The sequence below is a fragment of the Lissotriton helveticus genome, chromosome 10 (genome assembly GCF_964261635.1).
Source record: "Lissotriton helveticus chromosome 10, aLisHel1.1, whole genome shotgun sequence".
Taxonomy (NCBI): domain Eukaryota; kingdom Metazoa; phylum Chordata; class Amphibia; order Caudata; family Salamandridae; genus Lissotriton; species Lissotriton helveticus.
Genome location: NC_136071.1, coordinates 1,177,753,023 through 1,177,776,445, shown reverse-complemented (window position 1 = coordinate 1,177,776,445; position 23,423 = coordinate 1,177,753,023). Strand labels below are relative to the sequence as shown.

The 23,423-nt window shown below is 50.4% G+C and overlaps 1 protein-coding gene across 1 annotated transcript in view; it reads right to left on the bottom strand.

The window, feature by feature from the left end:
* RFTN1 (raftlin, lipid raft linker 1) overlaps positions 1 to 23,423 on the bottom strand; it is a 363,828-nt gene that overhangs the window by 213,009 nt on the left and 127,396 nt on the right. Inside the window, exon 2 of the mRNA XM_078664025.1 lies at positions 18,356 to 18,515. Within this exon, the coding sequence (XP_078520151.1) occupies positions 18,356 to 18,500 (145 nt within the window). The 5' untranslated portion in view covers positions 18,501 to 18,515. The remainder of the gene's footprint in view (positions 1 to 18,355; positions 18,516 to 23,423) is intronic.

Here is a 23,423-nt window from a genome sequence, read left to right as displayed (position 1 = left end):
AATTGCACCTGATGCCACCAGCCTTCAATTTGACGCGCGGCGGGGGGCAGTAATGGCGCGGCGGGGGCCTCTAATGGAGGGGCGGAGGCCGCACTCGACGGCGGAGGGACAGGGCTCCGCGGCCCGCCTGGAACCGAGCGCTGCCTGCCTCGGAGCGGGAGAGGCGCTATACGCTTCAGGGAGCTGTGGAGACGCGCAGCCTTGGAGCACTTCTGTCTGTGAGGTCAGAGCGATGTGCCACACACACCCCGCCCCCCCCCCAAGCGGGCAGAGCCCCCACAGGGGTCGGCCACGCCTCGATACCCACAGCCACTAGGTTCAGCGCCAGGCCCGGTTCTAGAGGGTGGGTAAGGTGGACCGAGCACTCCCGGGGCCCAATCACAAATTAAAAACAATATATTTTTTTCTTACTTAGTGAAAAAAAAAACACAAGCCTGCAGCATCGCTATCAAAGCGAATAGTTTATATTTCATATAAAACACCAATGCCATGGGCAACTATCAGTGCCTGGGGACAGGGGCGCGATAACTGGGGGGAGGGGGGATTGCTGTTAATGTGCACGTGTACCTCAGACACCCCCACTATACAGAGAGCGCGAGCTAACAGTCTTATGGCAAAAAGCAGAGTAAAAGATTCTGCACCTGCAAGAAAGGTAAGTCAAAATGTTCATACAGTCAGGATATCTACCTTAGTCTTGGTTTATTTGATTTATTTCCGTCGTGATGCTATTCCTAACTTGACAGTGGCCACTGGGATTTTGCGGCCGGTGGAAAAGTGAAAGTATTATTTCATTATTTTTGGAGGGTTATACTTTAACACTGTCTTGGCAAAGGTTACTTACACCTTGTTAGAACCAGTTTAGCACCAAAAATACTGCAAAGGCAACTGAAAGATGAGCAGGCGGCTTCTGCGAAGGGCCTTCACTGCGCAGCAGTCTGACATTGCGGGCCTCATTTATGAAAAGTGACGCATCGCTGCGTGAAAACAGCGATGCGTCACTTTTCAGTGCGCCCTCCTTGCGACACCAATGATTGGTCATATTTACAGTATGACGCATCATGTCACAAGCAGTTACAGATACATCAGTATTTCTGACGTATCTGCAGGCGCAAAAGTGACGCTTTGCTGAAGTGTGTCACAAAAGTGACGCAACCTCAGCAGTGTGTCCTTTCACATGGGGTAAGCCCCATGTGAAAGGGCCTGCGTCAGTCTTACGCCTGCTGTGAGGCAGGCATAAGAAATTGACGCATTTGTGTCCTAGAAGTGGCGCAGTGAAATCTTATAGATTTCACTGCGCCACTTCTATGACCCTTTCTTGCAGGGGTACGCCCACCCTGCATACTTTATACCTGGCACAGGTATAATGTGGCGCAGGGGTTAACAAAGTGACGCATCTACCTAGATGCGTCACTTTTTAAATATGGTGCAACAAGACACATTTTATACGCTGCTGGTGCGTCACAAAAAGTGACGCACAGGCGGCGTAAAAGTGACGCAAGGCCTCATAAATGAGGCTCTGCATCTTTAGTGATTTTCGATCCGTTTGAGTTAGTCACTATTTGTTTTTTTAAATCTGCAACTTATGCAGCAAGTGATGGGTTATGTGACAAACGTCGCACATCTACAGATATGCGGCATGCCCTGCAGCTGCAGGATAACAGAACACTTATGGCACTAAAAAAACACGAAATCACTGATAATGGCAACATTTTTAGAGCCCGGACCTCCTAGGGTGCTCCCAGCCCCGCCCCAGATAACCCACAATCAATACTTGATACCATAATTGCGGGTACAAACAGCCATGTTTATTTTTAAACATCAACACACATAAAAATGACAAATTAAAATTACTTATTTACCCATTTATATCTTGCCTAATTCAATATTTACACTTTTAATATTGGCGATCATAAAACAATCAGCCTAACCAACTGACATTTCTAAGACCTTCCAACGCTCCAGCACCAAGGGGCCCCCCTGGCTCGCATCCCCCAATCGAGAAACCACGTAGGGCGCAACCCACCTGCGTCCTTGAGAGGTGAGCCCCAGATGTATGATGTGGCAACGCGAGTTAGTACAACGCGTTCCGTTGGGAAACATCCTTTACAACGCAACTTTTACCACGCAGTGCCTTTACGATGCAACTTTTACAACGCAAACCATTACAACGCATTGCGCTGGGGGGCGCTCTAGGATAGGGAATAGTTTTAATTTACTATCCAACACCTTCCCTACTATCCACGGGGACTGGAGTTGGAATAGTAAATTCACTATCCAGCGCCCCAAAGCACTATGCGTTGTAAAGGCATGCGTTGTAAAAACAGCGTTGTAAAGGCATGCGATGTAAAAGCATGCGTTGTAATGTCATACATCCCGTTCCATTACATCGCGGTCATTACAATGACCGCAAAGTAACCACGCTATGCCATTACAACGCAAGTCTTTACATCGACTTGCACTAGATGGCGTGCTAACATTATAAAAGTGTAATTTACTGTTCCAACTCCAGTCCACTTAACAGTAGGGAAGGTGTTGGGATAGTGAACTACACTATTTGTAATGTTAGCACGCCATCTAGCGCAAGTCGATTTAAAGACTTGCGTTGTAATGGCATAGCGTGGTTACTTCGCGGTCGTTGTAACGACCGCGATGTAACAGCATTGCGGTGTACAGACCGTGATGTTAAGGATGCTTCCCGTGAGCCCCTGCCATCTGGTCCTTGTCCGCCATTTTTGGGCCCACCCCTCTACCACCAGGCTGCTAATGAGGCTCGTAGGGAATAACCAGGGGCTACTGCCCATGCCCTAGCTTGTGACCTGGCGACCTTCCCTCCCCAGCTGGTGTCCCCATTCTCTCTGCGGGGAGCTTACCGTCTCTACCCCTCAGTGCTGGCCTAGGGAGTATGTAAGTGGACTCCCGTTAACCGTATGACTCAATCGTGCTGTGGCCTCTTTATGGGGGCCGGTGCAGGAAAGAAAGAGGTTGGAGTCTGGGGCCCCCCAGCATAAATAGGTCTCCAGCCCCTCCCCCCTCCCCTAAGCACCGGTCATGGCTGGAACTGCATCCCCAGGCGACCCGGAAGGACTTCCCTCTTTCGCTGGTCGCCAATCGGGCTACCCAGCATACCTGGTAGCCGTGGCTGGAATCCCAGGTGGCCGGGACCTTATGGCGCGCTCCCGGACTCTCGCGCTTTCCAGACTCTTAAGTCAAAAAACTTGTCAGGTTTCACTAAAATAACACTCACACAGAGTGGGACGGAGTTGTGCCAGACTTTATCCGATAGTCACCTTCTCTGTCGGAGATTAGAAAGAAAATGGAGACAAACGTACGATGAGACCGCTAGAGCACGTTATGTCCAACAGAGGAAATCATACCTCGCCAATATAAAAATGGCAAAAAAGGAATACTTTACCAAGGTCATAATTGAAGCCCATCAATGTCAAAAAACTGTCTTTACAATAGTCAAGTCTTTTACCCATCCGAAAGCCCTTACACCTGAAATCCCTCCTTCAGCGAACCTATGTAATCAAATTGCAGACTTCTTTGTTGACAAAATAGTCAACATCCAGAAAGATTTTCCTCCTCCCTTGCCCAACTTTCTAGAGGTAACAGATAATTACCTACCACTCTCCAGTTTTAAACCTGTTTCCCTGCAACAAACAGGCAAGGCAAGCCCCCACTGACTCCTGTCCTCCTATCATTTTGCATCACTTGATTGAGGCAGTTAACCCTTACATTAATGTTATTATTAATGAATCTTTCGAATCCGGGCTAGTACCGGACGATTGGAAGAAGGCCATTGTAAAACCTCTGATGAAGAAGCAGAACAAATCGCCAACCGACCTCACCAACATGCGCCCCATCTCTCTACTACCTGTCCTTAGTAAAATCACGGAACAGCTAGTACATGAGGAGCTAAAAACATTTGTAGAGGCCCATAACATCCTGCACCCTCAACAGTCGGGTTTCCGCTCCGGTCACTCCACTGAAACAGCCTTGATCGAACTAGCTGATTCCATCAAGTTCCTGCAGGATGAGGGAAGGCAAGCAGTCCTCATCCTGCTTGACCTTACAGCAGCGTTCGACACCATCTCGCATGTCATCCTGATTAACAGAATGCGAGAGATTGGCGTGACAGACACAGCCTTGGCATGGATTACATCTTTCCTATCTAATAGGTCCCAGACTGTGTCCCTTGGTCCCTATCTATCCAGCGAAAAATCCATCACATCTGGAGTGCCCCAGGGGTCTATATTAAGTCCTCTTTTTTTCAACATCTACATGGCACCCCTTCTCACTGTGATAGAATCCCATGGGATCCTTGTCACGTCATATGCCGACGACACCCAGCTTGTCGTCACCATCGATAAAAAGTGGATGGACGCAGACCTACGGTTCAAAAACTGCCTCTCTGAGGTATTTCAATGGTTGAATACCAACCATCTTAGATGCAATAGTGCCAAGACAGAAATCATTCCACTGGGTAACAATCTGTCTTTCAGTCCGAAAGACTGGTGGCCCTTGGGATCGGAGGCCCCTCCCAGCGCAGTAACATCAGCGCGGAACCTAGGAGTGCAATTTGATTCATCCCTCTCCTTTGATGACCACGTTAGGATTACTGCTGGACGCTGTTTTGGACTCATTAAATCCTTGAATTTTTTTTTCGATTTCCTCCCCATTGCAGCTAGAAAATCAGTCGTGGTAGCCTTAATACTCTCCCGACTCGACTACTGCAATGGTTTAATGGCTGGAGTGAAAAAGTCCACCCTCAGAAAGCTGCAGAGCATACAACATGCAGCTGCCAGACTGGTTTTAAAACTCCCCCGAAGGTCATCAGCTTCAGCAGCACTAAAATCTCTGCACTGGTTGCCATTGCATAAAAGAATTCTTTTTAAATTGCTCCTCACTGTTTTTAAATCCTTGCACAACACAGGGCCCCACTACTTGGCAAATCGCTTTATGCGTTACAATCCCCCGCGTTGCTTGAGATCCTCTGGTACAAACCTTATCACTATCCCTAGATTCAAATACAATACTAAGGGTGGGAAATCTTTCACTGTCTTGGCGTCCAAGGCTTGGAACAACCTTCCAGTTAACCTTAGATTAATTGACAATGAGCATAGTTTCAGAAAACGCCTTAAGACATGGGTGTACCAACAACTAGACACCTCCGTACTGGCTGCCATCTAGTTTCAGTTCCCTCACCACATTCCATTCTTTCATTTATTCACTACAGCTCGCTCAGCGCCATGATGCTCCCTTGGGAGCGAACGTCCGCGCTTTACAAATACCCATAAATATCAAATATCAAATATTATGCACTGGAACGCACCGGCAACAATCCCATGAAAGCGATGGCGACATGTGATGCAAGTGTCCTTGGTCTCACCCTCCCGAGGTGCTCGCAGAAGGCAGAGCTTGTGAATATCATTAGAAGCACCTTAAAGAACAGAGACCCCATCCTCGGGCACCGGTCAATGCGCCTTTCTTCGCTCTCAACTTATTCTCTCATTTTGGGCCATATGTATCAAGATACCCCTTTGCGATTCTCAAATAGCGATTTTTAAGAAATCGCTATTTGAGAATCGCAAATGGGTATGTATGTACAATATCGCATTTTTTGTGTGATTTCTTAAAATTCCTTAATTGCGAGTAGAAAATTGCGAATCGCAATTAAGGAATACTTTCCCATTCATTTCTATGGGCCAGGAGGCCCATAGGAATGAATGGGAAGTTATTCTCAATTTACGATTCTCAATTTGCTAATCGCAAATTGAGAATAATTTCAAGGGTGCAGGGGTGTCCAAAGGACACCCTGTTGCACCCCTGAAATATGCATGGGTGCACATGTGGGGCACATAAATGCCCTAAGGGCATGTATGTGCGTCACATGGCACTTTGAAAAATGCAAAAATTTGCATTTTCAAGGAATTTGCAACTTACCACCAACTAGAAGTTGGTGGTAATTTGCGATTACTTAAGGACATTTTGCAGACATTTTTTGCTTCATACATTGCATTTAAGGAATCGCAAAGGAATCGCAAATTTTGCGATTCCTTATTTTGCACCAGAGTTTGCTTAATACATACCATTTAGCAAATTCCCATTCGCAAAGGCCGAAATTCTGCGAATTTCGGCCTTTGCAAATGCGAATTTGCTTGATAGATATGGCCCTTTGTCACATGAATAATCAGAACTGCCTATAGAGGGCCACTGGAATGATGCGCTTCTGCAGCTTCAACAATTTGCGCTTAGTTATGGATTTGTCAAAAATGCCACATAAACCATCTGCTGCATACTTTCACTCATGGTGAAGTCTGAAGGGTGCTGGCTGTAGCCTTGCCTCGGTGTGTGGACCCAGGGGTGGAGGACTGATTCTTACTCTTCACTCCTTGTGTGGCTCGAGGGGGGGGGGGGGGGGTCAGTCATAGCCTTGCCCCAGTGTTTGGACCCTGAGAGGCGGGGGACGTCCCCCCCATGTTTCTCGCTCATGCTTGCCTCAGTGTGTGGCCCCCGGGGCCCCAGGGGCTCTGACCCAGCTCTCAAGCTGTGCTCCCAACTGCATCCTAATGTCTCTGCCTTCTATACTGAGCCCTGGAGCAGGGCCCACGTGCACTGAACTTTATAAATAATACAAGAGACTCGTATAAAAGCCCATCAAAGGGAAATACGACTTTAGCACTTTGTTCCTCGTGGGGCCTGGCCTCGGCTTCTCCCCCAGGCTCCTGGCAGAGATAATGGGAAGGAGACATATATATATATAGGAATATTCATATATTCGGCTTTTTGATAGAGCACACGAGCCTCAAGCTGAATTATTATCTGGTGCTTTAAGTGAAACATGCTCTAAGCAGGCACCAATCCCTCGCACCCTCCCTCGCTGACTTTCTATAGAGCATAAACCCTCTGACCTATCTTAATGGGAATGACCCCCATGCCCCTAAATGTACACACACACAAACATCAGCAACAGGTCCATCAACCAGATGGGTACAGCAACAAAATATTAAAAGTAAAACACCATGGCATAAAGACATAGCCACGTCAAGGGGAAAGGAGGGTGGACCGTGTGGGACCGGGAGCTGTTGTTTAAACAGGTCCTGCACACAGGGCTCCTAGAGAACTGTGCTGCAAACGAATATGCAGTTCCTAGAGTGAGCGGGGAGAGACAGGTCTTTCTTCATGATGCCCTCACACACCCCGAGGGATGTCATGCGTGTTGATCCAGTAGGCACTCAAGAAGGATCCTGTCAGTGTGTTGGGCCACCACGCACTCAAGAAGGATCCTGTCAGTGTGTTGGGCCAGCAGGTGATCAAGAAGGATCCTGTCAGTGTGTTGGGCCACCACGCACTCAAGAAGGATCCTGTCAGTGTGTTGGGCCACCACGCACTCAAGAAGGATCCTGTCAGCGTGTTGGGCCACCACGCACTCAAGAAGGATCCTGTCAGTGTGTTGGGCCAGCAGGTGATCAAGAAGGATCCTGTCAGCGTGTTGATCCAGTAGGCACTCAAGAAGGATCCTGTCAGCGTGTTGGGCCGGCAGGTGATCAAGAAGGATCATGTCAGCGTGTTGGGCCACCACGCACTCAAGAAGGATCCTGTCAGCGTGTTGGGCCACCACGCACTCAAGAAGGATCCTGTCAGTGTGTTGGGCCAGCAGGTGATCAAGAAGGATCCTGTCAGTGTGTTGGGCCACCACGCACTCAAGAAGTATCCTGTCAGTGTGTTGGGCCACCACGCACTCAAGAAGGATCCTGTCAGCGTGTTGGGCCACCACGCACTCAAGAAGGATCCTGTCAGTGTGTTGGGCCACCACGCACTCAAGAAGGATCCTGTCAGCGTGTTGGGCCACCACGCACTCAAGAAGGATCCTGTCAGCGTGTTGGGCCACCACGCACTCAAGAAGGATCCTGTCAGCGTGTTTGGCCACCACGCACTCAAAAAGGATACTGTCAGTGTGTTGGGCCAGCAGGTGATCAAGAAGGATCCTGTCAGCGTGTTGATCCAGTAGGCACTCAAGAAGGATCCTGTCAGCGTGTTGGGCCGGCAGGTGATCAAGAAGGATCATGTCAGCGTGTTGGGCCACCACGCACTCAAGAAGGATCCTGTCAGCGTGTTGGGCCACCACGCACTCAAGAAGGATCCTGTCAGTGTGTTGGGCCAGCAGGTGATCAAGAAGGATCCTGTCAGCGTGTTGGGCCACCACGCACTCAAGAAGGATACTGTCAGTGTGTTGGGCCAGCAGGTGATCAAGAAGGATCCTGTCAGCGTGTTGATCCAGTAGGCACTCAAGAAGGATCCTGTCAGCGTGTTGGGCCGGCAGGTGATCAAGAAGGATCATGTCAGCGTGTTGATCCAGTGGGCACTCAAGAAGGATACTGTCAGCGTGTTGATCCAGTAGGCACTCAAGAAGGTTCCTGTCAGTGTATTGGGCCACCACGCACTCAAGAAGGATCCTGTCAGCGTGTTGGGCCACCACGCACTCAAGAAGGATCCTGTCAGCGTGTTTGGCCACCACGCACTCAAAAAGGATACTGTCAGTGTGTTGGGCCAGCAGGTGATCAAGAAGGATCCTGTCAGCGTGTTGATCCAGTAGGCACTCAAGAAGGATCCTGTCAGCGTGTTGGGCCGGCAGGTGATCAAGAAGGATCATGTCAGCGTGTTGGGCCACCACGCACTCAAGAAGGATCCTGTCAGCGTGTTGGGCCACCACGCACTCAAGAAGGATCCTGTCAGTGTGTTGGGCCAGCAGGTGATCAAGAAGGATCCTGTCAGCGTGTTGGGCCACCACGCACTCAAGAAGGATACTGTCAGTGTGTTGGGCCAGCAGGTGATCAAGAAGGATCCTGTCAGCGTGTTGATCCAGTAGGCACTCAAGAAGGATCCTGTCAGCGTGTTGGGCCGGCAGGTGATCAAGAAGGATCATGTCAGCGTGTTGATCCAGTGGGCACTCAAGAAGGATATTGTCAGCGTGTTGATCCAGTAGGCACTCAAGAAGGTTCCTGTCAGTGTATTGGGCCACCACGCACTCAAGAAGGATCCTGTCAGCGTGTTGATCCAGTAGGTGCTCAAGAAGGATCCTGTCAGTGTGTTGAGCCACCACGCACTCAAGAAGGATACTGTCAGCGTGTTGGGATGGCAGACGCTCAAGAAGGATCCTGTCAGCGTGTTGGGCCACCACGCACTCAAGAAGGATACTGTCAGTGTGTTGGGCCAGCAGGTGATCAAGAAGGATTCTGTCAGTGTGTTGAACCAGTGGGCACTCAAGAAGGATCCTGTCAGCATGTTGGGCGGGCAGACGCTCAAGAAGGATCCTGTCAGCGTGTTGGGCCACCATGCACTCAAGAAGGATCCTGTCAGCATGTTGGGCTGGCAGACGCTCAAGAAGGATCCTGTCAGTGTGTTGGGCCAGCAGGCAATCAAGAAGGATCCTGTCAGCGAGTTGATCCAGTAGGCACTCAAGAAGGATCCTGTCAGCGTGTTTATCCAGTAGGCGCTCAAGAAGGATCCTGTCAGCGTCTTGGGCCACCACGCACTCAAGAAGGATCCTGTCAGCATGTTGGGCCGGCAGGTGATCAAGAAGGATCATGTCAGCGTGTTGATCCAGTAGGCACTCAAGAAGGATACTGTCAGCGTGTTGATCCAGTAGGCACTCAAGAAGGTTCCTGTCAGTGTGTTGGGCCACCATGCACTCAAGAAGGATCCTGTCAGCGTGTTGATCCAGTAGGCGCTCATGAAGGATCCTGTCAGCATGTTGGGCCACCACGCACTCAAGAAGGATACTGTCAGGGTGTTGGGCCGGCAGACGCTCAAGAAGGATCCTGTCAGCGTATTGGGCCACCACGCACTCAAGAAGGATACTGTCAGTGTGTTGGGCCAGCAGGTGATCAAGAAGAATTCTGTCAGTGTGTTGATCCAGTGGGCACTCAAGAAGGATCCTGTCAGCATGTTGGGCCGGCAGACGCTCAAGAAGGATCCTGTCAGCGTGTTGGGCCACCACGCACTCAAGAAGGATCCTGTCAGCATGTTGGGCCGGCAGACGCTCAAGAAGGATCTTGTCAGTGTGTTGGGCCAGCAGGCGATCAAGAAGGATCCTGTCAGTGTGCTGATCCAGTAGGCACTCAAGAAGGATCCTATCAGCGTGTTTATCCAGTAGGCGCTCAAGAAGGATCCTGTCAGCATGTTGGGCCACCACGCACTCAAGAAGGATCCTGTCAGCGTGTTGGGCCAGCAGGTGATCAAGAAGGATCATGTCAGCGTGTTGATCCAGTGGGCACTCAAGAAGGATACTGTCAGCGTGTTGATCCAGTAGGCACTCAAGAAGGTTCTTGTCAGTGTGTTGGGCCACCACGCACTCAAGAAGGATCCTGTCAGCGTGTTGATCCAGTAGGCGCTCAAGAAGGATCCTGTCAGCGTGTTGGTCCACCACGCACTCAAGAAGGATACTGTCTGCGTGTTGGACCGGCAGACGCTCAAGAAGGATCCTGTCAGCGTGTTGGGCCACCACGCACTCAAGAAGGATACTCTCATTGTGTTGGGCCAGCAGGTGATCAAGAAGGATCCTGTCAGTGTGTTGATCCAGTGGGCACTCAAGAAGGATCCTGTCAGCATGTTGGGCCGGCAGATGCTCAAGAAGGATCCTGTCAGTGTGTTGGGCCACCACGCACTCAAGAAGGATCCTGTCAGGGTGTTGGGCCGGCAGACGCTCAAGAAGGATCCTGTCAGCGTGTTGGGCCACCACGCACTCTAGAAGGATCCTGTCAGCATGTTGGGGCGGCAGACGCTCAAGAAGGATCCTGTCAGTGTGTTGAGCCAGCAGGCGATCAAGAAGGATCCTGTCAGAGTGTTGATCCAGTAGGCACTCAAGAAGGATCATGTCAGCGTCTTTATCCAGTAGGCACTCAAGAAGGATCCTATCAGCGTGTTTATCCAGTAGGCGCTCAAGAAGGATCCTGTCAGCATGTTGGGCCACCACGCACTCAAGAAGGATCCTGTCAGCGTGTTGGGCCACCACGCACTCAAGAAGGATACTGTCAGCGTGTTGGGCCGGCAGACGCTCAAGAAGGATCCTGTCAGCGTGTTGGGCTACCACGCACTCAAGAAGGATACTGTCAGTGTGTTGGGCCAGCAGGTGATCAAGAAGGATTCTGTCAGTGTGTTGATCCAGTAGGCACTCAAGAAGGAACCTGTCAGCATGTTGGGCCGGCAGACGCTCAAGAAGGATCCTGTCAGCGTGTTGGGCCACCACGCACTCAAGAAGGTTCCTGTCAGCATGTTGGGCCGGCAGACGCTCAAGAAGGATCCTGTCAGTGTGTTGGGCCAGCAGGTGATCAAGAAGGATCCTGTCAGCGTGTTGATCCAGTAGGCACTCAAGAAGGATCCTGTCAGCGTGTTTATCCAGTAGGCACTCAAGAAGGATCCTGTCAGCGTGTTGGGCCTCCACGCACTCAAGAAGGATCCTGTCAGCGTGTTGGGCCGGCAGGTGATCAAGAAGGATCATGTCAGCGTGTTTATCCAGTAGGCACTCAAGAAGGATCCTGTCAGCGTGTTGGGCCTCCACGCACTCAAGAAGGATCCTGTCAGCGTGTTGGGCCGGCAGGTGATCAAGAAGGATCATGTCAGCGTGTTGATCCAGTAGGCACTCAAGAAGGATACTGTCAGTGTGTTGATCCAGTAGGAACTCAAGAAGGTTCCGGTCAGTGTGTTGGGCCACCACGCACTCAAGAAGTATCCTGTCAGCGTGTTGATCCAGTAGGCGCTCAAGAAGGATCCTGTCAGCGTGTTGGGCCACCACCCACTCAAGAAGGATACTGTCAGCGTGTTGGGCCGGCAGACGCTCAAGAAAGTTTCTGTCAGCGTGTTGGGCCACCACGCACTCAAGAAGGATACTGTCAGTGTGTTGGGCCAGCAGGTGATCAAGAAGGATTCTGTCAGTGTGTTGATCCAGTGGGCACTCAAGAAGGATCCTGTCAGCGTGTTTATCCAGTAGGTGCTCAAGAAGGATCATGTCAGCGTGTTGGGCCACCACGCACTCAAGAAGGATACTGTCAGCGTGTTGGGCCGGCAGACGCTGAAGAAGGATACTGTCAGTGTGTTGGGCCACCACGCACTCAAGAAGGATCCTGTCAGCATGTTGGGCCGGCAGATGCTCAAGAAGGATCCTGTCAGCGTGTTGGGCCAGCAGATGCTCAAGAAGGATCCTGTCAGCATGCTGGGCCAGCAGGCGCTCAAGAAGGATCCTGTCACCGTGTTGATCCAGTAGGCACTCAAGAAGGATTCTGTCAGCGTGTTGGGCCACCACGCACTCAAGAAGGATCCTGTCAGCGTGTTGGGCCAGCAGATGCTCAAGAAGGATCCTGTCAGCGTGTTGGGCCAGCAGATGCTCAAGAAGGATCCTGTCAGCATGCTGGGCCAGCAGGCGCTCAAGAAGGATCCTGTCACCGTGTTGATCCAGTAGGCACTCAAGAAGGATCCTGTCAGCGTGTTTATCCAGTAGCTGCTCAAGAAGGATCCTGTCAGCATGTTGGGCCGGCAGACGCTCAAGAAGGATCCTGTCAGGGTGTTGGGCCGGCAGACACTCAAGAAGGATCCTGTCAGTGTGTTGGGCCAGCAGGCAATCAAAAAGGATCCTGTCAGTGTGTTGATCCAGTTGGCACTCAAGAAGGATCCTGTCAGCGTGTTGGGCCACCACGCACTCAAGAAGGATCCTGTCAGCGTGTTGAGCCAGCAGGTGATCAAGAAGGATCCTAAGAGCGTGCTGGGCCAGCAGATGCTCAAGAAGGATCCTGTCAGCGTGCTGGGCCAGCAGGTGATCAAGAAGGATCCTGTCACCGTATTGATCCAGTAGGCACTCAAGAAGGATCCTGTCAGCGTGTTGGGCCAGCAGGTGATCAAGAAGGATCCTGTCAGCGTGTTGGGCCAGCAGGTGATCAAGAAGGATCCTGTCAGCGTGTTGGGCCACCACGCACTCAAGAAGGATCCTGTCAGCTTGATGGATTCTCTGGAGCTACTCGAGAAGTTCCTCTCCTATATTATATCAGCACAAGAGGGTCAGAGGCCGGCTTCTTACGGGACTGGAGGTCTGCAGCTGAACGCAGACCTCCGCAGCAGGCGCACAGCCCACCCAGCTATGCTGCAGCCCCGCAGTCGGCTGAGGCCAGTCCCAGGAGGCTTTGCGCCTGCGGCAACGCTAACAGAACACATGCTTCTGAAAAGGCGGGAAGCTCTGGCCGCCCACTAGGTGGAAATGGATTTCCACAGAGATCTCCCGCGGTTTTCGAGTGGACGTGATAATCTCACACCGTGCCAATCACACGGACTTATCTGGTGCAAAACCAGGGCGTGAATGAAACGCCGGGCGTCGATAACAAGTGCAAAGGGGTCCCAAATTGTGCACGTGCAAACAGGGCGTGAGCAGGGTACTGGGGAGCGTGACGGAGGGTTGCGCCAACACACAAGGCCAGCCTGCCACCTAGAAAGGGCAGATATGTGGGTATCGGTTGTTTTTAGGGGAGTTCATTTCTGTTGCCTCTGAGGCGGAAAGAAACATGCCTGTCTCAGGGGTTTCAGTCCCTATTCGGGAACACTTGGGTCTCCGGGACAATCGCTTCCTCTTCCACTGTAGAGGTCTCATTCAGTGGTAGAAGTGGGCGGGATCGGAAGGGCACGGCGTGCCCCTACTTAAAAAAATTAATTCAGTCCTTTGCCCTACTTCTTTCTTTCAAAAAAGCATCCCGGGACGGCAAGAATAGTCCAACTTAAAAATGACAACTTTTTCTTTCAGTGGCGGCTCGCACTTCTCTGTTGCACTCCAGAGGCTGCAGCAGCCCCTCCCTGAGCTCTCACAGACGGAGGGCAGCCCCATTGTCAATCCGATTGAGGCTGATTATCCCCTTTCGAATAACAATACACGAACCCGTACCCCCCCTCCTCCCTTTGACACCATGTGAAATTTGTCAATGTTATACACAGAGTGAACTGGAAAGGAGCAATGAAGGGACAGAAGAGGCGACAGGAAAGGAGAGGTGATGGGGCAGGAGAGGGTAGGAGAAGTGAAGGGGCAGGTAGAAGTGACAGGGAAGAAGAGGCATCAAGAATGGAGAGGTGACGGGGCAGGAGAGGCGACTGGGCAGGAGAGGTGACGGGGCAGGAGAGGCGACTGGGCAGGAGAGGTGACGGGGCAGGAGAGGTGACGGGGTAGGAGAGGCGACTGGGCAGGAGAGGTGACGGGGCAGGAGAGGTGACGGGGCAGGAGAGGTGATGGGACAGGAGAGGTGACCGGGCAGGAGAGGTGACCGGGCAGGAGAGGTGACCGGGCAGGAGAGGTGACCGGGCAGGAGAGATGACCGGGCAGGAGAATTAACAGGCAGGAAAAGTGTTGGGGCAGGAGATGTGACGAGGCAGGAGAAATGACTGAACGGGAGCAGTCATTGGGCAGGAGCAGTGATTAGGCATGAGCAGGAGCAGTGAACGGGCAGGAGCGGTGAACGGGCAGGAGCGGGGAACGAGCAGGAGCAGTGAACGGGCAGGAGCAGTGAACGGGCAGGAGCAGTGAACGGGCAGGAGCGGGGAACGAGCAGGAGCAGTGAACGGGCAGGAGCGGTGAACGAGCAGGAGCATTGAACGGCCAGGAGCGGTGAACGGGCAGGAGCGGGGAACGGGCAGGAGCGGTGAACAGGCAGGAGTGGTGACGGGGCAGGGGAAATGACAGGAAAGGAGCGGTGACGGGGTAGGAGAAGTGACTTATTCTTATGTTCCTTGCCTATTTATTCATACACTTTTGCATGAAATCCACTGATGTGTCGGCATAGCATACCTGTTGCCCCGAATTTTTGTCCTGAATTTTGACCTCCCGTCCTGAATTTTTGTCCTGAATTTTGACCACTCACCATTTTGAATTTGCGCCCATGCCATTGTTCCTGCTTATATTTCACACGATTTACATAAACCTGTATTCCCTAAAGAGTATTTGCTTTTTCCTGAATTAAACCTCAAATAAACATGTTTATCCATTGTTTGAATTAAATAACGTAATAAGCTGTAACTGGTCAGTGAAATGCTAAACGTACAAAAAATTGGTATGTTTTGCGATTTCTTGCCACACCCCTGACCCCGCCCCCTGATCCAATCTTCGGTTATTCCCGCCCCCTAATTCTCCATCCACAGTCCCCCTACTTTTTATACCCCACTTCGACCACTGATCTCATTTCTGCCAAAAGTAAGGGGTGCCAAGAGGAGAGATCGCGTCTGTACCTCGCGCCACAAAAAACAACTTCCGCTTGATGCGGGTGTTCACTTTTCGGATCTATTGTGCTCCCACCTGCAATTCCGAATAAAAGGTGTGCACTTTTAATTCCAGTCTCACAATGAAGTTTGTCACATTTCCTTTGGCAGATGTCATTCTCCGGGCTGCCCTGTGTACTATATGTTTTGTTTGAGCTGTACCGCTGGGGTGTGTACAGAAAGGGGGTGTCCAGGCATGTGTCACTCACTCACACGTCTGTGCAAAGGCAGCGCCTCTGGGCGCTATGAGAGGTCAGTGCAGGCGTCACGGCCTGCATCGGGGGCGCATCTCCGAGAGCCCCAGGCGCGTGCTCGTGGGAGGCCTACGTGCCTTATCTCCTACCGAGGTCTGCACCCCACTCTGTCGGTGTGAACACGAGCCAGGAAGGGAGTCGTGGAAACACAAGTGCAAACAGGATGCGGCGGTCCGAGGCTGTGCCGGGGGTGGGGGAGGAAGCGCCTTGGACTGGGGAGGCCTCTGCCCTGCGGGGTGTAGCTTAATGCCCCGCTTAGCTTTTAACTCAAATGTAATCTCTGAGTCTGACGTAGAGCCTGTTTAGTGGCCACCACGGGGCGGTAGATGTAAAAATAAAGCTGAGCACAGACTTGTAGCACTTTTTACAATGTTTCAAGAGATGCCCAGGCGAGCAGAGGTGGTCGGGTCTGCCCAGCCCCTCACTCCGTGCCCACTGTTGGCACACAGACCCGGGCAGGCTCCAGCGTGACACAGACCTACTCACAGTCTGTTAACATAAAGAAGTTCTACATGACTTTAGAAGTGCCTTCCCAATGTGTTCTTGTGGTTTGAGAGTCTGCCATTTATTGCAGTATTATCCTTCTACTTGTATTGTGTACTCCTTTGTAACATGCACACGCCACTTTCCCTCGTGTAATGTATCGTTTGCTACCTCTTGTATTTTGTTTTGTTTGCTTTTGATACATGCGCAATTGCCATCAATGCCTCATGTAACATAATGTTTGTTCTTGTGTTTTGAGTGTCTGCCATTTATTGTAGTATTATACCTCTACTTGTACTTTGTATGCTTTAGTAACATGCACACGTCACTTTTTTTCCCTCTTTTAACGTATCGTTTGCTACCTCTTGTATTTTGTTTGCTTTTGATACATGCGCAATGGCCACCGTTGCCTCATGTTACGTAACGTTTATTCTTGTGTTTTCATTATCTGACATTTAGTGCAGTATTATACCTCTACTTGTACTTTGTACGTTTTTGTAACTTGCACACGTCACTTTCCCTCTTGTGTCACTTTCCCTCTTGTAACGTATCGTTTGCTACCCCTTGTATTTTGTTTGCTTTTGATACATGCACAACTGCCACCATTGCCTCATGTAACATAACGTTCGTTCTTGTGTTTTGAGTATCTGCCATTTAGTGCAGTATTATACCTCTATTTGTACTTTGTACGCTTTCATAACATACACACACATCACTTTTTTTCCCTCTTTTAACGTATCGTTTGCTACCTCTTGTATTTTATTTTGTTTGCTTTTGATACTTGCACAATTGCCACCATTGCTTGTTCTTGTGTTTTGAGTATCTGCCATTTAGTGCAGTATTATACCGCTTTTTGTATTTTGTACGCTTTTGTAACATACACACGTCACTTTCCCTCGTGTAATGTATCGTTTGCTACCTCTTGTATTTTGTTTGCTTTTGATACATGCACAATTGTCACTATTGCCTCATGTAATGTAATGTTTGTTCTTGTGTTTTGAGTATCTGCCATTTAGTGCAGTATTATACCTCGACTTGTACTTTGTACGCTTTTGTAACATACACACACGTCATTTTTTTTCCCTCGTGTAATGTACCGTTTGCTACCTCTTGTATTTTGTTTGCTTTTGATACATGCACAATTACCACCATTGCCTCATGTAATGTAACTTTTGTTCTTATGTTTTGAGTATCTGCCATTTATTGCAGTATTATACCTCTACTTGTACTTTGTACGCTTTTGTAACATACACACGTCCCTTTCTTTCCTCTAGTAACGTGTTCTTTGCTACCTCTTGTATTTTGTTTGCTCTTGATACTTGCACAATTGTCACTGTCGCCTCATGTAACGTAACGTTTGCTTTTGTAACATGCTGACTTGTAATTTGTCCTCATGTTTCGCTACTGTTCCTATTGTGAAGCGCTCTGACACCTTCGGGCAAAGTCTGCGCTATATAAAAACGCATTCAATAAATAAAATAAAATAAATGTTCATAGCAGCCCAGGCCAGCCTGACCCACGCAACCTGCCCTGCTGTAGACACCCCTCGGCTCCATCACTGCATTTACACTCAAGTTCCATACTGAAGGCTCTGGAGAAAGCCCCCCCCCTTCTTGGGACGCCCACCTTCCCCAAGGACCCTTCCCTGGAAGGAAACCTGTTTGCATCACCCCCTTACTTCTGTGTTGTGTTTTACTCCTGTAAGCTGTCGCCCAGTACTTCTCAAGCCAGGGGCCTCATTTATGAGGCTGTGCGTCACTTTTACGCTGCCGGTGCATCGCACCAGTGGCGTATAAAATGCGCCATGTTGCGCCATATGTACAAAGTGACGCATCTAGGTAGATGCGTCACTTTGTAAACCCCTGCGCCACATTATACCTGCGCCAGGTATAATGTATGCAAGGGGGGCGTATTGACGCAAGAAAGGGTCGTAGAAGTGACGCAGTGAAATCTATGAGATTTCACGGCGTCACTTCTAGGACACCATTGCGTCAAAATCTTGCGCTTGCCTCACAGCAGGTGTAATACTGACACCGGCCCTTTCACATGGGGCAAGGACACATTGCTGGAGTTGCGTCACTTTTGTGACACACTCCATCAATGCGTCGCTTTTGCGCTAACAGGTCCGTCAGAAATACTGACGTATCTGTAACTCCTTGCGCAATGATGTGTCATACTGTAAATATGACGCATCATTGGTGTCGCAAGGAGGGCGCAGTGAAAAGTGACGCATCGCTGTTTTCACGCAGCGATGCGTCACTTTTCATAAATGAGGCACCTTGCAGCCCCCCTGCCCCCAGCCCTGCGCCCCACCCCCTTCCCGGCCCCTCACTCACCGGTGTCTAGCGCCGTGAAGTCCACGAAGCGGTACTCGTAGGCCGCGTCGGTCTTGGTCTCCACCTGAGGCCTCTTGAGGGTGGAGTAGATGTTGCCCGGGCGGGGGGCCTCCTGCTTGGGGGGCTTGTTGAGCCGGCAGCCCATCTCGACGGCGTGAGCCTGGCAGGGAGAGAAGGCACGTCAGACACTGGATGCCAAGCCCAGACCTAGCGCCTAGCGCCCAGCTTCGCGGCGCATGGATGAGCGCATCATACAGTCCAGAGCCCCGGCTGCGAATAAAATACACACATCACAGCGTGCCAGGCCTCGTGTCTGACAGCATCCATCACCCGGGCCCCCCCCAGCCCAGGCACCCCCCCCCCCCCCCACTGGCACCGCCTAAGCACACGGTAACTCTCCGCAGCACGTCTGCGCTGGTGACGTCTCTGATTCGAGGCGAGATGTCACTTATTAGAGTCAGTCGGCCTCATTTATTGTGGGGACACTCTGTGCCGAGGCCTGAGGCGGCCACGAGATGCGTCTGACAGAGCCCAGGCCTCTCTGTTTATGCGTCTCACGACTGCTTGGATAGCTCCGTGGCCGGCACAGCAGGGACTCTAGGCGCTTACTGATGCTGTGAATTATACAGGGACTGATGCTTGTGTTTTCCAGGTTTTAAATTGCGGAATCTCGATCCGAATGCATCGAAGCGCTTTGCATGAGCGCCAGTTGCATCATTTCACAAGGACACATTCTTTTTTTTTTCTTTTTTGTGGGCACGTGAACGTTAAGGGCCAGATGTAGGTGGCTGTGAGCAACGTAGGTAGGCAAATACCCGCACGCAAAATAAGGAATCGCAAAAATTGTGATTCATTATTTTGCGCAAGAATTTAGGGTCATATGTATCAAGATACCCATTTGCGAAATCGCATTTTTTTGCGATTACTTAAAATTCCTTAATTGCGATTAGCAAATTGCGAATTGCAATTAAGGAATACTTTCCCATTCGTTTCTATGGGCCAGGAGGCCCATAGGAATGAATGGGAAGTTATTCTCAATTTGCGATTCGCAATTTGCAAAACGCAAATTGAGAATAATTTCAAGGGTGCAGGGGTGTCCAAAGGACACCCTGTTGCACCCCTGAAATATGCATAGGTGCACATGTGGCGCACGTACATGCCCCAAGGGCATGTATGTGCGTCACATGGCACTTTGAAAAATGCAAAAATGGGCATTTTTCAAGGAATTCGCAACTTACCACCAACTAGAAGTTGGTGGTAATTTGCGATTCCTTAAGGACATTTTGCTAATTTTTTTTTGCTTCATACATTGCATTTAAGGAATCGCAAAATTTGCGATTCCTTAAATGCAATTGCAAAATAAGGAATCGCAAATTTTGCGATTCCTTATTTTGCACCAGATTTTGCTTAGTACATACCATTTAGCAAATTCGCATTCGCAAAGGCGAATTTCGGCCTTTGCGAATGCGAATTTGCTTGATACATATGGACCATTGAGAATCGCAATTTGTGATTCCCTAAATGCTATGCTGGTAGGCATCGCAAATTGCGATATTGCCTTAATTAATCGCAAAATACCACCAACTTCAAGTTGGTGGTGTTTTGCGGTTTCATTTCGAAAAGCACTTTTTGGCTTTTTACGGAGTGCCATGTGGCACACATTCACGCCCTTAGGGCATGTATGTGCACCACATGGGCACACATACACATTTCAGGGGTGCAACAGGGTGTCCTTTTGGAACCCTTGCACCCTTGAAATTGCGCCCGCAATTTGCGAGTGCCTCTTGGTTACTCGCAACTTGTGTGCACAATTCCCATTCATTCCTATGGGCCTCTTGGCCCATAGGAATGAATGGAATGGTATTCCTTGATTGCAAATCTCAATTTGTGATTCGCAATTAAGGAATATTAAGGAATCGCTAATATTTTTGTGATTCCAACCTACATTCAAATTAGCGAGTCGGTAAAAATCGCTATTAAGCACTCGCTAAATTGAATTCTCCTACATCTGGCCCTAAGTGATTTACCCAGAATCACAGGGTGTTGAGAGGATGCCGAGACTCGAAGCTCCAAAGTCGGCCGCTCCGTCCCTTACGCTTCTGTCAGAGGGGCTCTGACATGTACCTTACACATGGAAACCTGCCCGGCATGGCTCACTGTGAGAAGTTGGCCTGATGTGCAGTGCTCACTATTCTAGTGATCACTATATATCAGTCCAAACAACCCTTATTGATGATTGGTTGTAAGTCAACCTTATAGACCAGCTATCCTAGTAGGATGGATACGAGCAGTCTAAGGCTAAGACTCTAGAGGGCGTGTTAAGCCAGCTGTTTTACCATCACATTACCCCTTGAACACCCAGTGAAAGGACACCACACAAGTTGTTATGAAAATAAACAGTGTATTTATTTATAACAAGACTACCCTGGCTCTTTATGAGACAGGGAGCTAAGCACACAACAAAACTCTTATAAAAACACTTCAAGTCGCACAATTTACACAAATGCACGAGGGGCACGAAAAACCATATACTACAAAAGTGGAATGCGAATTACTAGCAGGTAAGTAACGCTTCTCAGAGGCTTTAGAAACGCTAGGCCTACAATACTGAACACTCAGGTTAGGAGCAGGAGGCCTAGGGACACCACGTGCAGAGTGGGAACTCTCACGCGTAAGGCGGGAAAAAGCCTATGGAAGCTAGTATTCACAAAGTTAGTGTTCTCGGGCGAACCCGACTAGGTAGGTCGAAAACGAAAGTGGATCTGGACCCTTGGATAGTGAGGCTATGCTGGGGCACCGAAATGCCGAAGTTACCTAGCCCAGGGGCTGCAGCTGCATAGGTCTGAAAAGACGTCGGGATTCTTCGTTGACGAACCAGGAGCCTGATGGAAAGGAGTTGCTGGCAGGCGACCAGTGAAGATTGTTCGAGTGATCCAAGCCTGGATCGAAGATGGATGACACCTGAAAGCAGAGGGGACCAAGTTCGTGACTACTAGCCAGTAGTTAGGTGGCACCAGGAGGGCACCGGATGGTAGTCACTTCGACTAGGTGAGTGGGCGATGCTGTGCTCTGCAGTCTCACGGACCAGGAGGCGTTGTCGGCGACCAGGATGGAGGTACGAGCTGTCCCACGATGGATGATGTTGTCGATGTCGCTGGACCCAGGATTGGGGCAACAAGTCTTGGCAAATTCAAGCCCACGCGGTGGACCTAAAATGGCGTCTGGAGTGGACCAGGAGGGTCCGGGGTGCTCCTCTTTTGGAAGGGAGCAAGGGCCAGTCTGGAGCAACCAGACCAGCAGCAGTGATGTCGTCGGGCGTCGTTAAGAAGGCCACAAGCCAACGGGCTAGTAGCCAAACAACGCGGTGAGCAGCCGAAAGCAGAAGGGCCCCACGCAGATCGTGGAGATGCTGGGAGGCTGAACTTCGGTGCTGGAGCTGCTCAGGGTCGGGGCTTCTCGGACCCCAAAGCACTCACCAGGGGATCCCTCGGCGGTCGTGCTGGAAAGAAGTCGTGCAGTCTTGAAGATGGCCGGTCCCTCGAGGTCTCATCGCACTCACGGTTCTCAGCTTTGCTGTAGAGGTGGGTAGAGGTCAGAGGTGCCAGGGAAGCCGGTTCTCGTCGAGCTGGGCAGTCGGATTCCGGAGGAAGGACTTGCAGCAGACCGCAGTGTTCTTAAGATGGTGCCTGCGGATGCAGGGTGACTACTCCTTAGTCACAAGGGAGAATCTTGAAGAAAAAATCTTGATGTCCTTTCGTAGAAAGTCGTGTCTTGATTCCAAAGATGATCTAATTTGGAAGGGGGCCTGCTCCTACCTTTATCTGGGAAAAGGGGGCTGGCACGCGACTAAGTCCTGCCCTATGGGTGGGACCAGGAGGGGGGTGGTTACACCCCCTTCCTTGGCGGGCTTTTCCCCAGCTCAGGGTCTGGAGTGTCCCTGGAACTGGTTCAGGCCGGCCTATGCACAGTGAGCACCGGGGTGCCACTTGCAGTCACCTTCCTCGGTAGCCCTGCCTACCTAGAATACACAAAACCCTGTCTGGGACGGTGCTGGCACCGCCCCTGGCAGGAAACCCTTTGTCCTTGCCTCCTGCTCTGGGAGGACTCCCAGCAGCAGGAGGGCAGACTTGTGTCTCGGTGGCAGCATCCATTTTGTGGATGCTAAGGCTCTGTCTGACTTTAACCGGGGTTACAGGTTACATCCATGTCGTGTCCCTCTAGAAGGGTGGAATGCTAACCCCGTCGCCAGAATTGGCGAGGGGTTAGTATTCCAATTCGTATGACACCTTACTCGACATGTTTTGATAAAGCGATACCAGAGTTGGCATATAACCGCGAGGATTATAATGCACTTAAGAGTATATGGTATGCGATATCATGGAAACGGCTAAGGGATGGATCCCGAAAGCCGCAGACAGGCTCAGCTCATGCCAGAGCACTATCTCACACGATTCCAAGCACTCTGCCTTCAGGATTGTTAAGGCCTGCCATAGGAGTGACTGATAGGAGATCTGTGTGTCCATTTTAGGGTTAGATATATGTATACTATATCTAAAGCAAAGGGTGAGTACACCACCTTGCCCCAGCTGTCGTGCAGCCAGTTGTGTCAGTTTAGTTAGTCAGTCCAGGGGTGGCACAATACATGCTTCAGCCCCTGGGAGACTTCTGGGTGCACCTCAGCCCTGGGTACAGGGACTTAGAGAGGGCCCAGTGCCAATTCAGTACCTGAGTACAATTTGGATAGAGAGAACAGCTAGGCTGTGGGTCTGATTAGCAGGCCCACAGCCAGGGAAAGTCGTAAACCAGTGCAGCAAAAAGCAAAAATCTGGGTGATCATAGGATTGCAGACCCTACTCTCCTACATGACCCCCCCCAAACTTTGGGACAATAAACTAACCTTGACCAGGTGAGTCTTCTTGCTCTAAGTGGAAATACCTGGATAGCCCATCAGCATTGCTGTGATCAGTACCAGGTCTATGCTCCACTGTAAAATCCATCCCCTGTAGGGAAATGGACCACCTACGCAGTTTGGGGTTTTCACCCTTCATCTGATTTAGCCACAAGAGGG